This window comes from Gavia stellata, chromosome 13, assembly GCF_030936135.1.
Source record: "Gavia stellata isolate bGavSte3 chromosome 13, bGavSte3.hap2, whole genome shotgun sequence".
Lineage (NCBI taxonomy): Eukaryota > Metazoa > Chordata > Aves > Gaviiformes > Gaviidae > Gavia > Gavia stellata.
In genome coordinates this window covers 20,506,226-20,530,282 of record NC_082606.1, presented here as the reverse complement: position 1 = coordinate 20,530,282, position 24,057 = coordinate 20,506,226, and the positions used below count along the sequence as shown (strand labels likewise).

At 36.6% G+C, this 24,057-nt stretch overlaps 1 protein-coding gene across 7 annotated transcripts in view; it reads right to left on the bottom strand.

The window, feature by feature from the left end:
* MEF2A (myocyte enhancer factor 2A) overlaps positions 1-24,057 on the bottom strand; it is a 96,637-nt gene that overhangs the window by 36,638 nt on the left and 35,942 nt on the right. For all 7 annotated transcript variants that reach the window (XM_059824000.1, XM_059824003.1, XM_059824006.1 and 4 more), the window contains exons 2-3: positions 21,320-21,518; positions 15,263-15,466 (exon numbers count right to left, since the gene is read on the bottom strand). In XM_059824000.1, the coding sequence (XP_059679983.1) occupies positions 15,263-15,466; positions 21,320-21,373 (258 nt within the window). In that variant the 5' untranslated portion in view covers positions 21,374-21,518. The remainder of the gene's footprint in view (positions 1-15,262; positions 15,467-21,319; positions 21,519-24,057) is intronic.

The following is a 24,057-nucleotide window of genomic DNA, read 5'->3' as shown; positions in this document are numbered from 1 at the left end:
ACAGTAAAGCAGAGTGCTGCCCAGCTTTCAAAGCTTCAGTGAAATGCATAGGAGGTCAAATCAGATTATGATAGACATTTCCACAGGCAAAGCAACTTGGAGCGCTTAACTTCTTAAAGAAGAATGCCTCACCAATCTTTCCGGTAGGGTCCCCAACCAAAATAATGTTTACTAATTAAAATCTAAAAAATGACGTACTGTACTTTTAGCGTACTTAAATAATATTTTCCACACTTGTGCTCAATTAGTAGTGGTATTTCAAGAGTAAATAATTGATATTATGCAAAAATCTCTAGACATCAAAAATTCTGAGTACAGTACTTTAACAAAGTTTGCTACAATGATTATATATCTTGGCCCAATATTATGGTATGTCAGGAAAAAAAGGTTTAGAATTAATTACTTATTCCAGGGTTTTACAAACAAAACAAAAAGCCTGCCTAGCACTAGGCCATAAAATACAAGGAAGAGCCCTTTAAGCAATGCTCTGCTATGTTCAGTTTAAGGCAAAGGTATTCATCATTTACAGATGAAAAATGTTCATGATTTGAAATTTTATCAGTGTCCCTCTACATACCACTCTAAGAAAAGACATGGTCTTGTTTCAAATGTTGGAGCACTTCCAGTATCTGGCAAATTTTAACATGTTTCCCTAGCTTGCCAAACATGAAAGCTAGCTGTCAAATTCCTCCAAGATACGATAAAGATGGTACTCAGGATTCAAACTCTCATTTATATAAAATAACACATACAAAAGGTTTTTAGACATTATATGCTATGAAGCTTAAATTCTAGCTTGAAGCATCTTTGCTGTGAAACATTATTTTAAATAGATAAACCACAAGCAATTATTAAAGAGTAACAATTTTACGGGCTATAAAATCCACTCCTCTTTTCACCCCCAGAATATTACACAATGCACTGGACTAGAAGGTATAAGGAAGGGAAGCTGCTTACTTGTATTTGTGATTTTAGAGAAACACTATCTGTAAACTGTGGACTTTATAATGCAGGTGCTGACCTACAAACAAGCTGGATTGCTCATTCCTAAATCAACTTCTTGAGACTTAAAATGATTAGTAATCCATTAGCACTGATAATACTGCTTCCACACTGAAAGCTAAGCCAAGCTCTCAAAGTCTGATACTTGATGCGTTTCTCTTTGTTTCACTTTCTATACAACTCACTAGATTATTAAATTTTATATTGCTGAGCAGGTTTTCATTTCACCTGTTTTATAGAAAGTACCATCAACTAGATTTTTCCATTAAAGAGTACTAAATTGCCAGCCTAAGTTGATCATACTCGATCTTTTTATTAAAAACAAAAAACAAAGTAGATCCATGTTCATCTTCAGGAAGCAGAAACTATTCCTTAGCATATAAACTAAACATATTTTATAGTCCTTTCAGTCTGCAGAATATTTTCTTTCAGAATGCAGTCTGCAACAAACAAAACTAATGGTAAAACCAAGCAAAACACAGTTCTATGTTAGAATGTTCAAAGAAGTATTTTACGGTATATAAGTGCTTTTTTCAATCCTTTCTCCAGTGACAATATATAAATGTATATACACATCCTCCCATATATACCCCTTCACATACTTGCAATGGTTAAAATATAAACCAGCAACAGCAGTAGCCGACTGAACGCCTCCTTTCAGCAACAGTATATTGCAGATAAGCCATATGGAACATGAAAAGCTTCCAAGTGTAGCAACCCATCTGCATAATATCCTTCGTAATCTTTTAGAACTTCTTTATTATCTCCTTCTCATAGTCTGCCAAGAAAAATTTTCTAAACTCTGATTACAATTCAAAGATATAAAAAGAATGGGTTTCTTTTGGTCTACCTGCCTGTGCAGTATTGCTATTTCAAACGTTTCTTCTCCTGAATTTCTCCTTACAGATTGAAAGTTGGAAAGGATAACAGAAACTACTTCAAAGTCTTGGTGCTCAAGACAACTTAGGATTATTGAAACAGTAATTACAACACAAGTAGCAACTACTCCCCAAGAAAATGTTTAGCGGATTCTAAGGATTTATACAATTGTTAAAATACCATTCACATGTAAGATCACAGGAACTGGCTACACTAACGCCTACCAGAACAAGCTTCAGTTACCTTTAATACTGGCATGGAACTGCCCCTTTTTTTCACCCAAAAAGGTGTCCAACCATACAGACAAATAGCTAGAAGTATGTGCGGGCACACGTGTGCACTCTAAACAGGCGTGGTGTGTGTGCGCACATGCATACAAGCATTATCCCAGTTCGTAAGATTACTGTAGAATATTTACCAAAAACCCTCCAAAAATAAGCAAGTTCAGTAAGACAACTGAAAGCAGGTACTTGAAAACACAAACTGAGATAAGTATGTACAACAGGAAGCAGCAAGCCCCTTCAGCAATAAAGAAGTAGGGTACAAGCAGATACATCTCTATTTTTACTGAATTAAAATAATTAGAATGCAGACTTCAGGACACAAAGCTGTAATAAGTATGTCACAACTCATGCTTTGAATACTGAACTTCTCAGTTATGTGTCAAAGGAATACACTTAATATGTTTTTCCTTGTATAACCTTCACTTAGAGTGAATTATTTAAAAGCCAAAGCACCTCTTTGAAGACTGTCCTTACCTAACCTGAAAAGGTGGGGGGAAAAAAATCAAAGGTGGGACCTAGACAGGTAGAGAGAAAAGACTCTACGGAAATCAGGGACAGTGAAATATGAGTAAGCTTTACTCTATCATGTGTAATTCATGTCAATATCTGATAAAGACTAGCTCTGGCATGCTTTTTTTTTTTAAAAATAAAAGTCACTATACTCAGTAAGTTAATGCAAAAAAGAGCAGGGCTTTAAATGGCATCGGTTTGTTACAGTCAGAAGAGCTTTCAGTGGGACAATGTGTAAGAGCTTTGATCTAAAAAATCTTCACAATATTCCCAATGAATTTGGGAGTTTTTAATTAAAATTACATTATTCACTTCCTATTGAAAGTAACCGATAAATAATTCCAGTAAAACATCACTTAAATGTTAAAATTCACACTACTGCCAATTTAACTAACATTCCATAGTCTATACTATAATTTACAGACATGCAAGCTCCACATGAAACCTTACATCAGTGATATGACACTAACAAGATGGAATAACTATCACTGGTAAGTCACAAACGACATTAACTCCGTATGTGTGTTGATTTGTAAGTATGAAGAACAAGCATGGTATGATATAATAAGGGCTGTTTGGAGATTCACAGGTCTGTACCACAAGAACTACCACCATAAATACTTTCTTTATTCAGGCGATAAAACAGTTACTATGCAAAACATACCAGGTGAAAGGATCAACACAAAGTCCTTTGTTCAGGTGAGTGTTGAGAATGTTACAGCCTAAATGGGCCACACTACTTGCAGTAAAACACTGGCAGTGAACAAACCACAACCTCATCACACCCACACATTGGTTACGTGACTGGGAGGTCTTATGACAGTGCGAAGATCTAGGCCATTTTTTCTGGGAGGCTAGAGACTCCCCCAGCCCTCTTCTGCAGAAGCACCATCAGTTTAAGGCTCAAACAGTAAAATTATTCAAAAACAAAGTATTAGAAAATTCTAAACAGAAACACAGTGTGTAAACACGCTGAGGTCCAAAATGCAACTAGGAGTGAAGCATCTTACAGATGATGCTCTGTCTCCCTTTTGACAGTTAATGCAAAAACACTGGTTGATGAACAGCAGTGATCAAGCTAGCACTTTTGCTGTCCCTTCTGCAAGGTGGTTAATCCCTGGCAGATGGGCAGGGCTAACAGCCGAAGACACTACCAATCCCACAAGCTCGAAAGTCAAAAGCTGGGGTTACATTAACCCTCCACTGAAATCATTAGTATCATCAGAACAAAGAGTTATTTATCTTACTGTAGTTCCAGGAGATGCATTGTTCTGGAGTCTAATTCTTTCCATGCACAGCTTGTGTAAAGTCACTCACTCTTGATTAACAGATGCCATGGTTCTCGCTTTGAAATTGCAAAGTAAAAATATACTCTAACTGTCAATACAGAATTTCGAAAGCACCAAATTCTGCAGCAACACAAGGGCTGCAGAATACATGAGACGAGCACAGCTTGAAGAACTTGTTAATACAAGCAAATAATTACGTCTTCGTGTGACTGCCTGCATGAACTCCAGCATTAACAAGCAGCGAGCTGTTACAGATTTTCTTGGAGGCAGTTTTCAATCCTACTTAACACAGAGTCTCCAGAACAGCTAAATCCAGAACCAGATCTTTGACATGCGTTTCCTGAGCAGTGGGTGTGAGAACTGGACTTTGTGTGTTTGCCCTATAAATTTCAAAAATAAAAACATTCTCCAAACACACTGCAGAATCAGTTGGAAAAACATGACTTGCACAGCTGGGAAGTAAATACAGGACCTTGTAACAGAGGAGAAACACTGTTTTTATGTAGCTGACCAGCAGCACCTATTTAAATAAATACTAAAAACAGTCTACAAAGAAAAAGAGAGGTGTGTCTTGTTCAGCAAGAATAGAAGCTGTATGCAATATTAAAAAAATAGCTGCTTTCATTAAGTTTTGGTTCTCTGGAATATGTTATTGAAGTCTGTACTACAAGCAAATATATAAATATGGAGCCTTAATCGCCCTTTGCTTCTGAAGGAGGATGGCAAGAGGTATAGGATGTAGGAATCACTCCAACAAACCCTCATGGGCCAAAGAATCCCAGATGGAAGATGGATCCTTAAAGAATCTCTCAAAACATTCTTAGTTACTCCACTTGAAAGTGCATCTTTGTTTTACAAATGTCTAGAACTTTTGACACATTTTAGCTTCCACAGTTCAAAGTTTATATTTTAATAAAGATTTGTGAGGAAGGGTAGAGTAAATAGGGTACTACTATCCGCTAATTTGCGATATAAACCAAAGTCAAGGGTAGTTTTCATAGGAAACACACGAGAAATGCTTACAACAGCCATCACCTAAAAAAATGACACAGGTTCCACCTCATGACAAGTTTTACATCATAAGGCCTCATTCAAAAGCACAACAGCCTAAGTTTTCTACAGTAAAATGAGCAAAAGCGAAAGTTTTCTTTATTCAAACATCATCCTAGTAAGTTACACAGGTACAGTGAAAACAAATTTTATCCTTACTGCTTTGGGCTGTTAAATATTTTGATTTATTCCAATTACATCAAGATACTGCACACCAAAGGAAAGCACAAAAATCACACAAACTAAAAATAGTTAACATCCAAAATATTCATTATATTTATTAGCATTGTTAGCTATTTCTATCTTTAACGGTTAGTATATCTGGAGTTCAATAAGACACTTAGAAAATTCTTACATCATCCAAACTGAAATATTAACAACTCATGTTACCACTAGAAACTGAGGAAAGAACCTTTAAATAGTACTACTTTCTGTTGAGATATAGTTTACACTTTAGGATTACAATAACAGGCTTATACGACATGGCAGGATAGGACACCGAACAGTCATGCCCATAGTCATGTCTGTCACATTCAGAACTGTTCTAAGAACTAGAGCGCATCTCTGGGAACTTCACTGATTATGAGTAGCTTGTAGCTACATACACAGGTAGCGGTGGACTGAATCAAGCCATGCTTCAAATTGTTTTAAAGAAAACTGTTATCTGTGCTCAGAAAAATTGCTACCTAAATGCCCCAACAAGCACTACAATCCAGCTCTGCTTAGAACTTGCTTCTTCCAGACTACGACTTGTAATAATTCATTTACTAGAACTATTAAGCTACATCTATTCATTGTTATTTTGGGTTTCATGTCAAATTCAGGAAAACAGTTAACAGCATTCAATGGAGGCAGGAAGGAGAAGGGAGAAAGTTTAGTATATTAGTTACGTTTTCTCATCAGGTAACTAAGAAGGTGGTGGAAAAGGAAGAGGGGAAGAAGTGATCCCTGGTCTACAAACAGAATTCAAAACACTGGCCAAGCACCTAGCTCACAGGACAATTAACCATTTCATTAAATGGTCAAAAAACTGATAACTTGTAATGAGGACAGGAAAGATTTGGGTATTTTCTTTTTACTAATGGTATTTGGACCTATGATATCATTCATTCCCCTTTAAAGAGAGATTAACATAAATGGGGGGGGAAATTCTCAAAGAGAAAAACATGCTATTATGACCAACTCAAACTCTTGGTGTGTTTTCTAGATGAAATAGAAAAAGTTATCTTGGTTCTTAAAATACATCCACATCACCTATTGTAGGGTTGCTTCTGCAGAGTGTTAACACATGCCATACAAAGGCCCTCTACTAGTATTTGACATAGATTTAAGATTCTGGTTCTCACAGCAGCACAGCCTCCTGAAGAGCCATCTGATTCAATTTGAGATTCTACTGATGTACAGCCAAGTAAGCTGTCATTCATCAGTTCAGTGGTTAGCTTTTTCCTGTTAGTTTATTAAAAAAATAAGGAGAATTTCACAGCAAATTTCATTTCACAGCTTTAAGATAATCTCACTAGTATAACTGTCATAGGACTGTCAAAGGACAGAGAGCAATCTGAACTGGAATTACATAAAATTACTAGTGGTAATACAACAGCCAAGCACAACCATTATTAGCAGAGACTACAGAAACTTTATATATAAAGATGCATTCTAGACAAGCTTCATATATATTTATGCTTTAATTAGTGACTAAAGCTAGAATTCATCAAAATTCACAATACCGGTACAGCATGGTAAGTTCAAAACACCAACACTGTTGTAAGATGTAGAAGAAATCTAGTCTTCTTAACCCTAAAACACTAAATTTAATCACTGGTTTAGACATGAGGAAAGTGTAGCTTTAGATTATTTGCAGGCAAGCTAAAGCTGTTTAAAAAAACAAATTAAGTCTATCCTACTTCTGGCAATTCTTTATTTATCAGAAATGAAGGAACGCAAAATGACATTAACTAGGAACAAAAACTTTTTTCTAGCACTGTCAGCTTTCTTAAAGTCACCAACAATCTGTCATTTAAAAAAAAAAAGGCATGTCAACATTAGTCACCAGTATGCCCAAAGCAATTTCAGCATAGCCGAAGAATTGAAAGAATATTTTAAAGTAGAATAATATTACCGAATGCAAGATATGGAAGAATTAATGATAACAGTAAACAGCTCAAATAAAATTACTTTGGGGATTAAGTGTTCAACTTTATCTCCCAAATTAAAAAAAAGAAAGGAGGAAAAAAGAGACAGACACCGTTACAAGTGGTAACTGCTCTGCTCAGCACAAAATACACGGGTGTCTTCTGTCAATATATTCAAAATAAATATTTGCTACCTTGACCACACTTTAAACTTTTCAAGGAAGCTGCTTCTTCCTGAACCCTGAGTGGGAAATAAAACCCCAAAGCATAACCTGTTTACAGGCCAGGTTTACAGTAAACACTTGTACTAGAAAAAAAAATAGATTCAAGCTACTATACATATACACACACACGTATTTTTATATAAGTTTTTGATGAATCATATTCCAGACCACTTCAGTTTTTATGCATTTTCTCTCTTCTTAAGGTAAGTTAAAAGTGAGATTTGAGTTGTTAACCATACATAAATCCTCCTCAATCACCTCCTTAAAATGTCTCAAAGGCATTCATGTGCCATCTCAAATTATTTGAAATGTTATATGCAGTATAATTACATTTACATAATCATTTAGCAAATCAATTCCAATAATGCCTACATTTTCTCAGCATCATGAGCAGATTACAAAGTCATTTCCTTACTTCACCAAAATCAGTTTTAAGCTTCTTCTTTCTTTTAAATGGATACCACTTATTTCCACCGTGTGGTCCATGCTATTTGGAGACCAAAGCAAGCAACAAAACCACATGATAATACTATTCATAGTACTCATACTTATTCCTCTATCAGCCCAAAGCTTTTTGCTTTCTTTCTTTTTTCTCCCCTATCTCCCTTCTGGCAATTCTCCATCTAACAAATATGAAGGAATGCAAAACAACGTTAACTAATCAGGAATGTCAACCTTCCTACAATCGCTAGTGTGTGTTTAACCATCAACATTCATGGTATTGCCTCTCAGCACTATCTCAGTTCTATAAAGCCGTGTTGATATTACGTGTAAGTTTGGAGATTTTCGTCACCTACATTAAGCATCAGTTTTTCTTTTCAACTGAATGTGGTTGTAGAGCATTCTTTTTTTAAAAATATGTTCAAAAGCTTACCATGTAACTTCTCTTACAAAACATTCTGAAGAAATACATTTTTGAAGGATGTGATCCAATTTCCACCATCTTACTTTTTAGCTTTGAATAGCTAAATATGGAAGCCTAAATTGCTTGCCAAATGCATATCTAGATTGGATACACCAGGTAACCCCCAAGGAAGAAAACAGGATCAATTAACTGAGTATGTCTCATCTAATTTTGTATGTGTGCATCCATGTATATTGAGATCAGGCTGGATCGATGGGCTGAGGCCAACCGGATGAAGTTCAATAAGGCCAAGTGCCGGGTTCTACACTTTGGCCACAACAACCCCAGGCAACGCTACAGGCTTGGGGACGAGTGGCTGGAAAGCTCCCCCGCAGAAAAGGACCTGGGGGTGTTGATCGACACCCGGCTGAATATGAGCCAGCAGTGTGCCCAGGTGGCCAAGAAGGCCAACGGCATCCTGGCCTGTATCAGAAATGGTGTGGCCAGCAGGAGCAGAGAGGTGATCATGCCTCTGTACTCGGCGCTGGTGAGGCCGCACCTCGAATACTGTGTTCAGTTTTGGGCCCCTCACTACAAGAAAGACATTGAGGTGCTGGAGCGTGTCCAGAGAAGGGCGACGAAGCTGGTGAGGGGTCTGGAACACAAGTCTTATGAGGAGCGGCTGAGGGAACTGGGGTTGTTCAGTCTGGAGAAGAGGCGGCTGAGGGGAGACCTTATCGCTCTCTACAACTACCTGAAGGGGGGTTGCAGAGAGGTGGGTGTTGGTCTCTTCTCCCAAGTGACAAGTGACAGGACTAGAGGAAATGGCCTCAAGTTGCGCCAGGGGAGGTTCAGGCTAGATATTAGGAAAAAGTTCTTTACCGAGAGAGTAGTGAAACATTGGAATAGGCTGCCCAGGGAGGTGGTAGAGTCACCCTCCCTGGAGGTATTCAAGGAGCGTGTGGATGTGGCATTGTGGGATGTAGCTTAATGGACATGGTGCTGTGTGGTGTTGGGTGGGTTGGTTTTTGGTGTGTTGTGCCTTCTTGTTGTTGTGTGGTGGTTGGCTTGCGTGGGTTGTTTGTGGGGGTTTTTTTTTTTGGTTTTTTGTTGTTTTTTTGTGGTGGTGGTTTGTTTCCCCCCCCCCCCCCCGCCCCCCAGGTTGGACTTGATGATCTTACAGGTCTTTTCCAACCGTAGTGATTCTGTGATTCTGTGAGATACAATTCCCAGATCTTCAATTTCATATGAAGTTCATCCAAATTTAAAAAAAAGAAACTATGAACCAATTGAAGTGCTACCAAAATACTATAACATCCAATGGTTAACAAACTACTATACTGTATGACACACCAATAACAGTTCAAAATACATGTTGGTAATCCATAGCCTGGGAAAGAAGCAATGCTGGGGAGGTGGAGAAGACTGGATAAAAAAACAAAACCAAAGGATGAACACTTTTGGTTTATAAACATAGTGTTTCAACACCAGCTTTTCTGTTTATGCTCCTTGCACTGTTACACTTGTCTCTTGGCATATGCTCCATCTGGCTGCAGAGATGCATCTGCTTCTTTATGCTGCAGGCTCTACATGTGCAGATGAGCTCTACATGCTTACTCAAAGCTATGATCTGACAATCGCATCTCTGGTATTATATATGTCTATGACTAAAGAACACGTATTGTTCCTATAACAGCTCTTCATTAAAATTTTGTGAAAAGGCAGAGAAAGAGAGTGCCCATTTGGTATTTTAGTGCAAGATGATGCACCAAATACAGCTTCTGTAAGATTAAACCGACTTACACTACTGTAAGTAGCAGCAGGTACATTTAACTGCTTTCTGTCTTGTTTCTGTCAGAACTATGACATGACCACTGTCACACCAAGCCATCACAAACGTTACTTCCTATTAGAGTCAGCATTTCCCATGTTAAGAGATTTAATACAAACATCCCAATCACCTGCTGTAACTTAAACCAAGAAACAATTATGATTACTCCAATACAGCAGTCTTTTCACAAGAATCAGTATGTTTACAGTAATTACATGATATTGTTTGGGATAGATTTTTTTATACTTTTTAGTTATGATTTTTATTACAGGTGATTGCATATTTCAAGGACAGCTGCCAATATTTGGGGTATAACTTAAGCCTTATACAGCACATTATACTATACTGAAAACAGCATTAAACTATACAGCACAGAAGCAGCTCATTAACTGATACCTATCCGAAGTTCTCATGGGCACAGATGCCAACTGGCAAAGTAGGTCACATTTTAGACATACTCCTGAAAAAGCAAATCACCTTAGTCTGATGAGGTGATATGATGGAACGTGGACAACACAGCCACCCACAGCCAAGTGTAGGTTGAATAAACCCTGTTTTGCTGTATCACTCAAGGAACATCAAAGCATGGAAAAAAGATAAAAAGTTGAGCTAAACAGGAAAGAAGAGCCTGTCTTCAGCCCTTGACTCCCAGAAAAAGCGAGGCTGGAAGACAGGGAACAACTGAACGACTGCTGCTTTCTGAGGCCCTCTTAAGGGACAGAAGGACCCAACATGGAAGCGTTACCTTGTAGAGAATCTGTAATAATCTTACATCCCCTACACTAAAGAAAATTGATTATGAGTGCCTGTTCATTTCTCTCTTTTCCTTTGGATCAAAAAAGGATGAACGCTCAAAGTCTCAAATTGTCTTTTATACATTAAAACATTCTGTCAACCATATGGGTACAGAATCCTGATAAACCTGAAATTCTTCCCATTTTACACTGCAGAAGTACTCTACTTCTTTCTTCAGGAAAAATAATCACTTGCCAAGAATAATGTGTTACAGAAAAAAGTCCATGAACATTAAAGCATCAAATACTGTAACACCTACGGCAAGTCCTTCAAATTATAGGCAGTACTTCAGTTTAACAATCTTCAACAGTGCCATTACAGCTTTGTAAAATTAAATAGAGAATCCTAGTATTTCAAGAATTGAAAGCACATGCTGAATAAAAAATTCACTTTTTTCAATATCCCTATATGATCTAGCTAACCTGTGTAAGAGCACTAGCTTTCACTCAAATAACTACGAAAACATAACACGAATGAAATCTTATTGTACAACAGAACAAAACCTCTCTCATTTGACATGGAAAGGACCATATTCTCCAAGAGCAAGAAACATCAAAGGATTTTTTGAATGATAATTTATATTTCTGAAATAATATGAAAAAGTTATTTTGGAATTTCAACAGAAGATACATTTTTTTCCTTTCACAAGGCTTAAAGGAAACTTTACACTCACCACCTCTTGAGTAAATGTCTGTCACTAAAAGGTCAGGAGATCAGCAATCATAAGCAAAGTTTCAGTGTCCTCACCAACATCAGCTGTGTTCACCTTCCATATTTCGGAGGGATGCAGAAATTAATCTAAAAACCCACTAGACAAATTGTACCTGATCCTGATAAGCAAGGAAGTTTTTTCACAGACCTGTATATGTTCTGAAGATTTTGAGCATTTCAAACAATCCTGTTTTTTCCTATTCACCTCTTTTTTCCAATGTTGTAAAACAGATTCAAACAGCAAAAAAGCTGAAGATCATGGAGTTTGAGTCCCAGCTCAAAAATGAACACAAATTATCCTCTAAAACTGGTTGCAGGCCATCTGTTATAAGATCTTCTCCCCTAATTTTAAAAGTACCAAATGGCAGGGGATGGACCATCCTCAAGTATGCTACTGATAGTTAGAAAACTAAGCTTACATTAAAATGAAATTTTTTAACTTCCGATTTCAGCTATTCAAAAGTCTGTGATTCTGCCAAGATGGCTGAAAAACCATACTCCTTACACCCATATCAGTTGCTAGTTAACAAGTAGCTACGAAAAAAAAATTATGATGACAAAAACCCATGGTAAGAAATAGGTTAAGAAGCCAACAATTTATTGATAGGTAGACTGTTTAAAAATTGAAGAAAAAAAAGGGGATACAAGGAAATGTTAACAGAAATTAAAAAGAAAAATAGGACCACAAAAACACATGAAAGGGACAAAAGATAGAAAAGAATAGGTATAGGACAGCAACAGAGCATTCACATCTACAATAACATGTACAGTGAAAGACATAAGGGCATGTACCAAAAAAATTCTAGCATTCATTTAAGATGACAGTGCTCTTCCTCCTACTATGTTTTCACACAAACGTTCCAGCAGCAACAGAAGATACCAAGCTCTGGGCATATAAAAGCAATTCCTATGCCAAAATTGAACAGGAGGCAACTATAAGGGGAAGATGCCTCATCAATTTCACTTAATCATTTACAACATTACCATCTAACCAGTACTGAAATAAGTAACAGTAGATGTGTTTCTTCTCTTACACTGCTTCTGAGCTGTGTAGAATTAGCTTTCCTTCTAGCACAGCAAAAAAACCCTCCTGTCATCCATATTAGGAACACAGTGGGTCAAGACTAGTTTCACGGTGAGCCTACATCACAATAAATACCATCTGTCATATTCAAGGAGGCAACTGAATTACTAAAATGTTAACTAAGATATATACATCAGCTGTAACTCCATAAAACTGAATTACTTATTCTAAATTGGTTTGGTATATATTTGACAGATTTTTAGGTTTTTTCCTGTAATTTCTCTTTGTTAAAATAGCATTTCTACATAGGCACAATAAGAGAAGCCATTTTACATTATTCTTTCAGAACATTTCCAAAGCGCTGGTGCTGTAACGTCACCTCTGTCAGGCCACAAAGCATCTGTCAGTGCTGAAATTACACAAAGCAGTAAGCTTTTGGCAACTTACTACTACTTAAATACAGTAGTCTTACTCTTCCCCCATGTTCCTCACTACCTATGCTGTGCCTGTCATTGCATCTGCTCCAATTCAATCTCCATTGAACCAGTTCAGCTCTCTAGTAAGGCAAAAGAGTAGATAGTTTTCCACTAAATTGGAATGTTTTTCTAAATTAAAGACATTATTTACTTACAGTGGGAAGCAAACCATCCGAACCCAACCATGAATGATAACTCTTAATTGCCTAAAGAACAATAGCTAATAGACTACCAAGTTACCATACAGGCAGAGCAAATCTGAAATGCAATCAGTTGCAAAAAATGAAACTGCGGAGTATCTCTGAAATACTGTACACATAATTATTTTTCCTGGAATCCAACAGAGAGAAAACAACACTCTACTTTACATATATTGAGCTTGTAAATATTTCATCTTATCGACTTAATCTTCCCACCCAGAACACAGCCATAAATTTAAAGAACATGTTTTCCCTGCAAAAAGGTATACACTCCCCTCTCTGGCTAAGTAACTTTTTATTAAAAAAGAAAAAAAAAACCACAAAAACATTTCAAGCAGACTAAAGAGTGCACAGGGCTAATCCAAAGAGGCTGGGAGATGCACTCCTAAATTATACTACGTTTGAGAAATAAGAGTGAAGTCCCAAGACCCACACTAGCATAATACAGTAAACCTACAGAGGAAAATTTGAAGGAATCTGCAGATGAGTCCTTGCATCTTCCCCCAGAACAGAAACCACATATGCACTCATGTACCAACTGCACGTTTTTCTGTAGTTGCCAAGGGTCAAACACTTGACACTGGTAAAAAACCCACCAACAAAAAACCGTAAAAAAAACTACAGGCAGCCTTGCGTAGAAATTATTTTGGAAAAGGTTCTTAGTTCTCATGATGTGAAGAAGCAATATTACCACAAGTCATGAAACAAAGAGGCCTTAGATGTAGAACAAAAACCAGCCTGGCTAACTGACTTGCTTGCATCCCTATCTCAAATTCACATCTGTCACAGTCAGAAGTTCATCTTGAAAGAATTAGGCCTTCCCTTCCTCTACAGTGGCTATTCCTTATTTATGCTAATCCAGTGAATAAGTAATACTCCTCCAACTCTTCAAAGCTCGTATTATCCCTCCCTTTAGTACTCAACACTGAAGACAGAAGTTGGGGAGCTTTTCTTTCTGATTGTAAAAGGCGGTTGACAAATTAGCAAAGAATCTTCTCAGAAAGAAATAAGGCATTTGTCTATTTCTCAGTTTTGTCAACCTGATTTTTGTTGCAAACTTATTCACAAGATCAGCTAGTATCCTCCCTGTACTCCGTGATCCCCTTGGCAATAGGCTCTTCAGCTACACAAGGCTAATCACTACTCCTAAATCATTCCTAAAAAGCAAGGCATTTGTTCAGAAGACAACTTCAGAATTTAAATGAAACACTTAAGTCAGCCACCTGTTTTGCTCTATTTACAGGACTACTGGAGACACGACTCTTATCTGAAATGCAGTTACAGTACATAAAGGCGCCAATTGCCAAGAAAATCCTTCATTTCTACTGCACTTAATTTAGAAATTATGTACTGGAAAGAGTTTCTATTTAAAGCACAAGCATAATAGAAGTAGACAAAACCAATACCTTGGAGTGAATATATTCATGCTATTACTGCAGCAATTGCAGTCATTCTACTGCTATGTTTTAACTGACATACAAAATGACTGGACAACAAATTTAATTAAGTTCATTTGCTCCATAGATTCACTTTTTTTTCCGTTTTTTTGGCTGAACAAGGGGCAGCACAGGCTGCGGCTGATTTTTATCTGTGTGCGACATCTGACTGGTAAAGTGGCTACTACCTCCAAAGAGAAAAGGGGCCAACTATAATTGTCTTTTAGGCTGGGGGCACTCTTTGGACCTTATTCTCCATCCAATTGATTTTTTCCATGAAAACCTTGAACACCTCACCATCATTCACACCTCTATTTCCATTGCCAAATGTGGTTGAAATCAAACATGTTTCCCAGAAACTGGCAGGGGGTGGAGGGCAGATGGGAAAACAACATGGCTGTAAAGATGACTTATTGCCTTAGAGAAACCAGACTAAAAGCAGTAGTTTACATTTTATGACAAGGTTTTCAAGTTAGTAAATACATTTGCTTAAAATACCTTAAAATACTCTATATTGCTCTATATTTGAAGTATTAAGGAGATAAGAAAACTGATGTGTCTTTTCAAATTGTTACCTCAACAATATCTGAGTTGGTTCTGCTTTCATGAGGCTCGTTGTATTCTGTGTATTTAAGTAGAACTTTGTCCATATCAGTGCTGGCATACTGAAAGAGTTTGTTAGAGCTGTTAAAAATGATGAGTGCTATTTCACAGTCACAGAGTACACTCAACTCATATGCCTTCTTCATTAACCCAAACTTCCTCTTTGTAAAGGTGACCTAGAGAAGGAAAAAAGAAAAATCATTATTCTTTAACACACAACAAGGTTTTGAAGGACTATAATGAAGCATTCAAGGAATATACCAATTGAGCCTACACTATTTATTCCTACCAACAAGCCGTGAGTACGTGAACACGTGTACAAACTTAAAACAAGAACTGCCTATCATATTTGGGTGTCACTTTTAAAGCCAGTGCTCTATATTAGACTAAGCTAAACAATTACACCCCCTCAACTCTTCCGCTGGTACGTAACCAAAGAGAGGGTATGTAACTACCAAGGGAAGTTAAAGTTTGTAGGATCCTCTAACTGTATTTCCTTTGTTCAACCAACATTGACCTTCCAGGTATTACAGTATTCTGTGATGATCAGTTATTCTGTAACTAGTTTACAAGTTACTCACAACCTTAATTCCAGTAAAATAAAAGAAAACAGCAGTATCAATTGGAAGCAACACTGTTACTATGACTCTATGATTTCCAATTATGCAAAGCTAAGAAATATGCTTATTTCGTTGCTATTAAACCATCTAATCAGATTCACTTATACTTTCAAGCTGTTTTCTGCCACTTGGGAACATCATGAACAATCATTCTGTCCAACTAGAACTGCTGTGGGGAAGTAAATCCATTACAGACCATCACAAAGGAGCATCCACCCATCGGGAAGGAAGAAAGACACTTCGTTATAAAAATCATCATCAATTATAAAAAAAAAATTAAAAAATTATTCCTTCCACAAGATTTTAGTTAGTTAAGAATATAAGAGTATCAATGTATTCGACATCAAGTTGAATCAAACGCAGGTCTGATGCTAAGGCCAGCTTTTCTTAAAGGACAGTATTTTTACTAAATGTCCTCTTAAGTGTCTCAAAAAGGCACTTAATCTACTACTATGAAATTAATGTTCTGAGACCTTTTAAATAAAGAACCTGTTTTTGGATCTAGCCTTTCAATCTGAGCTTCAGTGTTGAAGGGAACACCTCTGCCTATGGCCATATTCATCCCCCCATACTGCAATTCAAAGTATATGCTTCTGTGATAAGTGAGTGACCTACACGCCCTAGATGTTTAACAGACAATAGTGAGAAGACTTTTGCAAGATACGGAATGAAGTAAAACACAAGAAACAATCAAACCTGTTTTATGGGTTTCTATAGTTTAACACGTTAATTACCTAGTTGTACATCAAGTTTTTGGAAGATGGATGGGAAAATTGTGTGTATACACATCTCAAAGCATTTTTTCCAGAGATTAGTATATCATGCATATTACTTTTTTAACACTATCCATCACAGAAAATATATACTATCCTTCCCACCACATAAATAGTCTCAGAGGGATGCAGAGAGATACACTAACAACATTATATACATAGCATACTGACAATAACTGTATTATTAAAACAGTATATGCATACTTTGCTCTTCCACCACAAATGTTTGCAAAGATACTGATCCTCTCCAGTTATAAAACAGTATCCATGTCCATTAAAAAAAAAAACCAACCTGTTTTAACATGTGCCCCCTCCCCCCAAAAATGCACTGTGCCTGGGATTTTTGAAAACCTGGATTGTTAACACTTAGCCACAGCAGGAAGGTAATAAACAGAAGACCTAGAAAAATGAGAATATGGAATGTCAGGCATATTATGAGAAACATAATTCCACCTAAGATCCTGTGCAGTGTTTCTAACTTAGAAACTTCTTAGGGTTCGAAGACCACTAACCACAGAGCTTCTTGTTAGGCTTGAGCAATCCGTGTTCAGATGAAAAGTGAGTACTTACCATAACTTTTTTTATTCAACCCATTTAAAGCACATTTGGTGAGAAGCTCCATTAAGATACACCACTATCTGAAACAATTTTATGTAAGAGTCGTGTAACACATTCAAGGTTCAACTAGGATAAGCACATCTTTTTACCTACTTATTGTTTAACAGTTACAATACATTAGTGAGACAAGACGCCAAAAAAATCTGACAGACTTTACCTTAATGCATCTTCTGTTAATATTTTATTTTCCGTTATCAATTCAACAAGTTGACCAAGTACAAACGTAGGTTCTACTGGGCTGTACTTTTCCCAAATGCAGGTGGAAATTTTACTATCCACATATAATACAATACAGCTGCTTTTTAAAAACAGATCCTGTGTAAGTCTCCTAGCAGTTCTGTCACTTTACACATGCCTTCTTTCAGAACACTTGGGATTTATTTATCTTATCTTGTATGGGACATTTAGAATTACTTTGTCTGGGTTCTTCTGGCGATTTAGGGAAACCATGAGGTTTTTTAAATAGCTGTTACTCTTCTTCTGATACTTCAATTACAAAACACTTAAGAGATTATTACCTGAGCAGGTATAGACAGGTACTACTGTTTAGTCAGGAAAAAGGCATCGTAAACAAAACATGTGTGTGCCGTATTACTCTGAGAAGTCATTAAACGAAAAGACTGAAGGTTTAGTTCCACTGAGGACCCGTATGACCCTGGACAAGGGATCTTAACATTTCAGTAGAGAAGTTATCTTTCTCGCCTCTTGTAAGGTTATTTTACTTGCGAGATTTTTTTTTTTTTTTTTTTTTTTAACACTTGTGAGATTCTCAGCTAGCGTCAATTTCTCACTTTGTTTGGACAGTGCTCAGCACAAACCCCACTACATCTGGAGTCCAAGCCTTACTTTAATGCACATAGATTATTATAAACTCAGTTTTCATTTAAGAACTCAGAAAGCAGAATATTAAGTTCTGCAAATTTCTTTTTTCTTTTTTTCTTGCCTTTTACTGTGCCATTTAGGACCACACTAAAAACAAAAACATGTATCTTTATTGCAGGCCAATGGCTCCCTCAGCACTATTCTAATATTGCTTAGCAAAAAAGGATGAGGAGGAGATAGCAAAGGCAGCAAGATAGAGCTCCTTTGATATCTAATTTACTGTACTTTATTCTCTTCAGCTTAATGAAGATAAATGTCCTACAGCTCATTGAAGCAGATAAGACTGCTTAATTAATAATACAATGACAGTCTCACGACAATTGTAATCCCCAGAGTAATGGTCTATATATTCTGTTTTGAGCTCACATACAATCCCATCAGAAATAAGATGCTTCTCATAAAACAATAGCTTTTCATCCAAAATTAAGTTATATGAACTTGCTCTGCAGGCAATGCTCTATCCCATTCTACTCATTTTCAAACAAAAAACCTAAACATCATACTAAACATCTAAACAGGACATCATATGCATGTTCGTAAGTGACCTACTAACCAGCTATGTCATAGAAAAACTGACAGAACACAACTGAACTCTATTTTCCATTTGGCAAAACACACCCTAAACGCCGCCCTTATCTGAGTCAATGAAAAAATTCTCAGAAGTAAATTAATACCTAATAAATATCCTATGCATCAGGGCATTTTAGTACATTAAAACTCTATATACTAGCTATCAAAACCACAGGACACCAGTGGGGTTAAAGAACACCATCAATACCTCTAACACAAAAAATTTGGCTCCACTAACAAAAGCTATTTAATCTCTTTAAAACCTTTTAAAAAACAAGATGCAGTATGTTATCACCTCTGAGTTTCCACAGAAAAAGGATAAGGCAAGCCTAACCCATTTTTAAGTTAGCACTTAGAGCCTCTTCCTAGTCACCAAGAACCCAAAAAAGCGCTAGCCAAAAACCAAAACTTAGAATTTAATGCCCGCGTTTTGCTTCAGTCACAGCAATGGTACAAGTGGGCTAAAAATTGATACAAACGCACTCATTCTCCTCCTCTCCATTGTTGCAATCTGAACAATGAGATGGAGATCCAAAAAAACCCAACTCCCCCTGAATAAAAACCCACCACACCAAAGTCAGGGTATGGTGTAACAGTATTTGTATTTCAAGCAGAACAAAACAAAGGTTGTCCAACTTACTCCAAATAAGTTTAAAAAAAAAAGGGGGAGGGGGGAAATAAATTTCCACCTCTTCAATGTGCCTGAAGTTCTAGAGCCAGATCTGAAAGAACTGAAGTTATTAATTCATCTACTTTTACTACGTGTACTTAAGACATTTATCTATATCAAACATACAGTCACTGTATGATTAAAGCTGTTCAAACACAATACTTGGCTTTCTCCCAAACTCCAATAATACTTTTCTTGCTATATATAGTCTTCTCAGAGTTTACACTGCTTTAAAGTGATACAGGGAGGAAAACAATCCTGATTTCACGAACAAAACAATGGGCTCTGAGCCGATGTGTCAGCAACAAGACATTCTCATGGAACTCTGACACTACGCCAACATGAAGTTGGTGCTCAGGATTAGTTAAAAGTGCATATCAAATACTAGGAAGGGAACACAGAACAAACATCAGCATACCACTATATAAGTCCATGTTTTGCATGCATCTTGAACAGTTCTGGGTCCCTTTGCCACCAAAAATAACGTAGCAGTACTCAAGAAGCTTTAGGGAAAAGTAGCGAGAATGGTCAAAGGTGTGGAATAAATTCTGTATTAAAACAGCTAAGTAAGCTAGGGTGCTTCAGCCGGAAAAAGACATTTTAAGAGAAAATAATAAAACATGGTAGAGATCCACAGAATAACAAGCAAGATGGACAGACTAGATAGGGAGTGACTGCTACCTCTTCCATACAAGAGCTAAATAACTAGCAGAACCTTGACTAAGCATAAATGAAAAGGTGTTTCTTGAAACAACAGGCAACAGACCTATAGGAAATCCTAACCAGAAGATGTTGTAAATGGTGCAATTTTAGAAGGGCTCAAATGATAACTGAACAAGTTCACTGGCAGGGAGCAGGGAAAAGAAAAAAAATCCATTAATGGTTACTAAATATACGGAAACCACATCCAGCTCAGGAAATCCCTGAGCTAAGAATAGTTAGAAGCTGGAAGAGGATTACAGAGTAGTGTAACATGTGCATCTCAATCCCACACTTATTTGCTTATGACCATCATTGGACAAGAGATACTGGCCTAGCGGTATCTTCGGTCTGACACACTACGGCTATTCTTAAGATCCTAAGTCATTCCTACACTACTTTTCCTTAAAAATGGTAGCTTCCAGATACCCCACTATACATTTCAATATCCAATTAAAAATGTATTTCTTATCTCATGTAGCAATTTAGAAGTTAAGAGGAAACACTACTTCTGCACAGAGTCATCATCTTTTGCTACTTTCCAAGTTCACAGGACACCTCTTTATTAGGGCAAGAGCAACGAAGTAAGCAGCTTTCCCTAAAACAGTGTACTTTTGAGTACTCTTCCCTTTTGACTGGCCATTTTTAAAGATTGTTGTAGTAAACAGCTCTTACAAGGAATATAAATCAATGCTTTTAAATAGAATCACGTTAACAAAATTCATCACTATATGCAAACCACTGTAAATCATTTCCCACAGCTATGTCAAACTCCTCTGTCAAAGAGGCTGCAGCAAATACTTTTACTACATCCTTTCTGAATTTCTCATCCTTTCTCTATCTTCATTACTAAGTGTTCCTAGTAGCTATCAGATCAAGTAAGGTGTCTGTTTCAACACAAACCTCCAGTCTACTGGAAGTACAGACTAGGGTACCATTTAAATAGGAATAGTAGTTTTACAATGAAGTTGATTTAAAGTAGTAACTAATATTACTTATAAATAACAATTTTCCCTAAAACAGTAGAAAAAACATTATGAGACATATTTCTTATTTGTATTCTGGTAGTCCCATCTGTAGATATTATGAAGACAAAGCTCTGATTTAGAAGCATGAATTAAGATTAATGTATTCAAAGTTCCCATTAATTTTTAGAATTACTGATGAACTTGTTCATGCAGACTCCTTGTCTCTCACCTGTCTGTTCCGTTCATCCATTATTCTTGTGATCTGTATTTTCTTTCTCCCCATTTTCAGCCTCTTCTTTCTTTTGCTTTGCAATCCAGAAATATACTAATCCAAGAAATTTCACTCCTCAGTATTCTAACACATGATACAGTTTTCTTTTACTTGGTCTTCAGCTTGAGAGAAGGTTCCTATTTCTTCTTATAAACCCCTAAAAAATAAAATTTTGAAAAAAATTATTTACAATTTACTAAAGAGGAAGCATCATTAAACACTTGTATAGCTGTAAAACATGTGCATTCATAAAATAATTTCAGTGAAGAACCAAGTACTTTCACTAGTAAAATATTATGCTACATACTTTGTTTTGATTCTACCTACAAACTACAGATTCAAAATGACCAGTAATTTCATACACTTTCAACTGGATGCCTCAAAAATTTACAGTTGTCAGAGAGGGTGGTGCTCACCACTCTAAGCTTTAGGCCTTGAGTTATCTGAGGTTTCAAAAATTTACCCACAAAGTTTTGGTAAACTCCATTCACTATTTTAAGAAACCTTATAGAGAAACCGCTTTGTGTTTCCTGTTTGTCTTGTAGAATTATCATCACAATAATGAAACAAAGCCATGAGAATATCAAGCTTCTGTTCCTAAACTAAATTACATCTCATTTCGTAAGACAATATTTGGGGGTTTTTTGGGAAGCGAAAGGGAGAAGGACAGAGGGAATATCTCTACTCAAAAAAAGACCACAGAAAATATTTTTGCCACAGAACTATTTCACAGACACCAATGAATAATTAAGACATTCACATAGTTAACTCTCTCTACAATAACCTGTAAGTTAAACATTTGCCAATAACTAATTACCAGTCCAGCACTTGTTTCATTTTGGTAAATTGTTTAGAAAGATAAAGGCGCACATAACTTGAAAAGCCAGTGTGTCATCATAATATTTTAATCTGGTACTAATGCACCAAACTGGTTTGTAAAACACTGATATTTAACAAACTTTAAATGCATTTTCAGTAAAAAAAAAATTGCTAAGACATATTCCAAACATACTGCTTGAACTGTAGGATAACATTAATTTAACAGAACTGGAGAACAACTGAAAATAAATAGCCTCTAGAACATCAATTGTATACTAAAATTTATAAATATGAAATAGGTACACCTTATTCTATTACCACCTAATATTCATTAAAATAAAAGGGGTAAAACCAGCCACAATTTTAGCTTATAACCTCTCTAACTTTCCAACCCAAAATGTCTTTTGAAATCAAGCCTTGCATATTTTAATACGGGTGTCACAATGCCATATCCTTGAGGCCATGCGTAGAAAGTGGTGCAACCGCATCACCATCACACAGTTAATAAGTAGAGACAGCAAGAGGCGATTAGTCACAGGCTACACTTCACAATACATTCAATTTACACTGAGGAAACAACCATGACATTCTGATGCAGCTTGGGAGAAAAAAAAAAATAGGTGGAGGAACATCACAAAATGAAGGGATGTCATTTTATATTTACGTGATCTCAACAAAGGACTGCTTTGGTAAAACATCATAAAATGCCCAACAGTATTTAGAAATACTATTGTATGGAATTTAAGATTAAATCAATACTAAGATTATGCAATGTCCATTGGTCAAAAGGATATGCACTAGACACTCTTTATACATCAAAACACTTAAAAGCATGCTTCAGTGTTGCATTCCTTTTATTTTCTTCAAGAAAAAAAATTTCTTCCAAGGTGCTGCTAAAAAGGTACTAATAGCTAGCTAAGGCCAAATGAACAAGCCTCTACACAACCAACAGCACACAGCAAATATTCTACATGGAAAGCAACAGCTGCCATACAATTTTATACTTTTTTTTTGTTAAAAAAACCAAATTTATACTTTTTTTGTTAAAAAAAAACCAAAAAAAAAAAACACATCAAGAATATGCACTTGACTCTCAGCTTGAATTCATAAAACATGTAGTCTTAAGTCAGCTGCCCCACGCTCTTAAAAAAACAACCAAAAAAGCCCCCAAAACCCCACCTCATGCTATGATGATGCATTAAATTTAGTTCTGCAAAAATCTGGTTGCACCCCTGGAATCGAAGGGTCTCTATGAGCAGCTCTTCTTCCCCCCTCCCCCCCTTCATGTGTGGTTTCACTTTTTAATATACCATACATTATTGAAACAGTTCTCTGAATTCAGAATTACCAGATTCCTTCCTCTGCTTTTTAAAAGCACTCACCACCTTAACTAGTACATACACACAGCCACCACATGTGAGACCAAAGATCCATCTGGTCCCAAGTTTTATCTGTGGCTATTAGCAAGCATCACTAGGATGGTAAAGGAGGGACATAGGAATAGAATAAGCATGTATCACCTAAAAGGAATATTTATGAAGCATTTTCTCCAGATATTCAGTGATTTTTTGATTAGGAACTTCTGGAATCATATATGGAATCTCGGATTTAAAGCTGTTCATCAAATCTTCTTCCATGAATATTATTTTTGAATCTGTATAAATTTTTAGCATCCAGAAGAGCAAGGAGTTCCACAGCTTAGTTATACATCAGAATAGCAGACATATCCTTTCATTTAAGCCTGATCCTGCTGATTTTATTTGGTATCCACAGATTTTTAATTAGACATAGAATTGTTTAGGTTGGAAAAGACCTTTAAGATCAAACCACCTCCCTGGGCAGCCTGTTCCTGTGTCTGACAACGCTTTCAGTGAAGA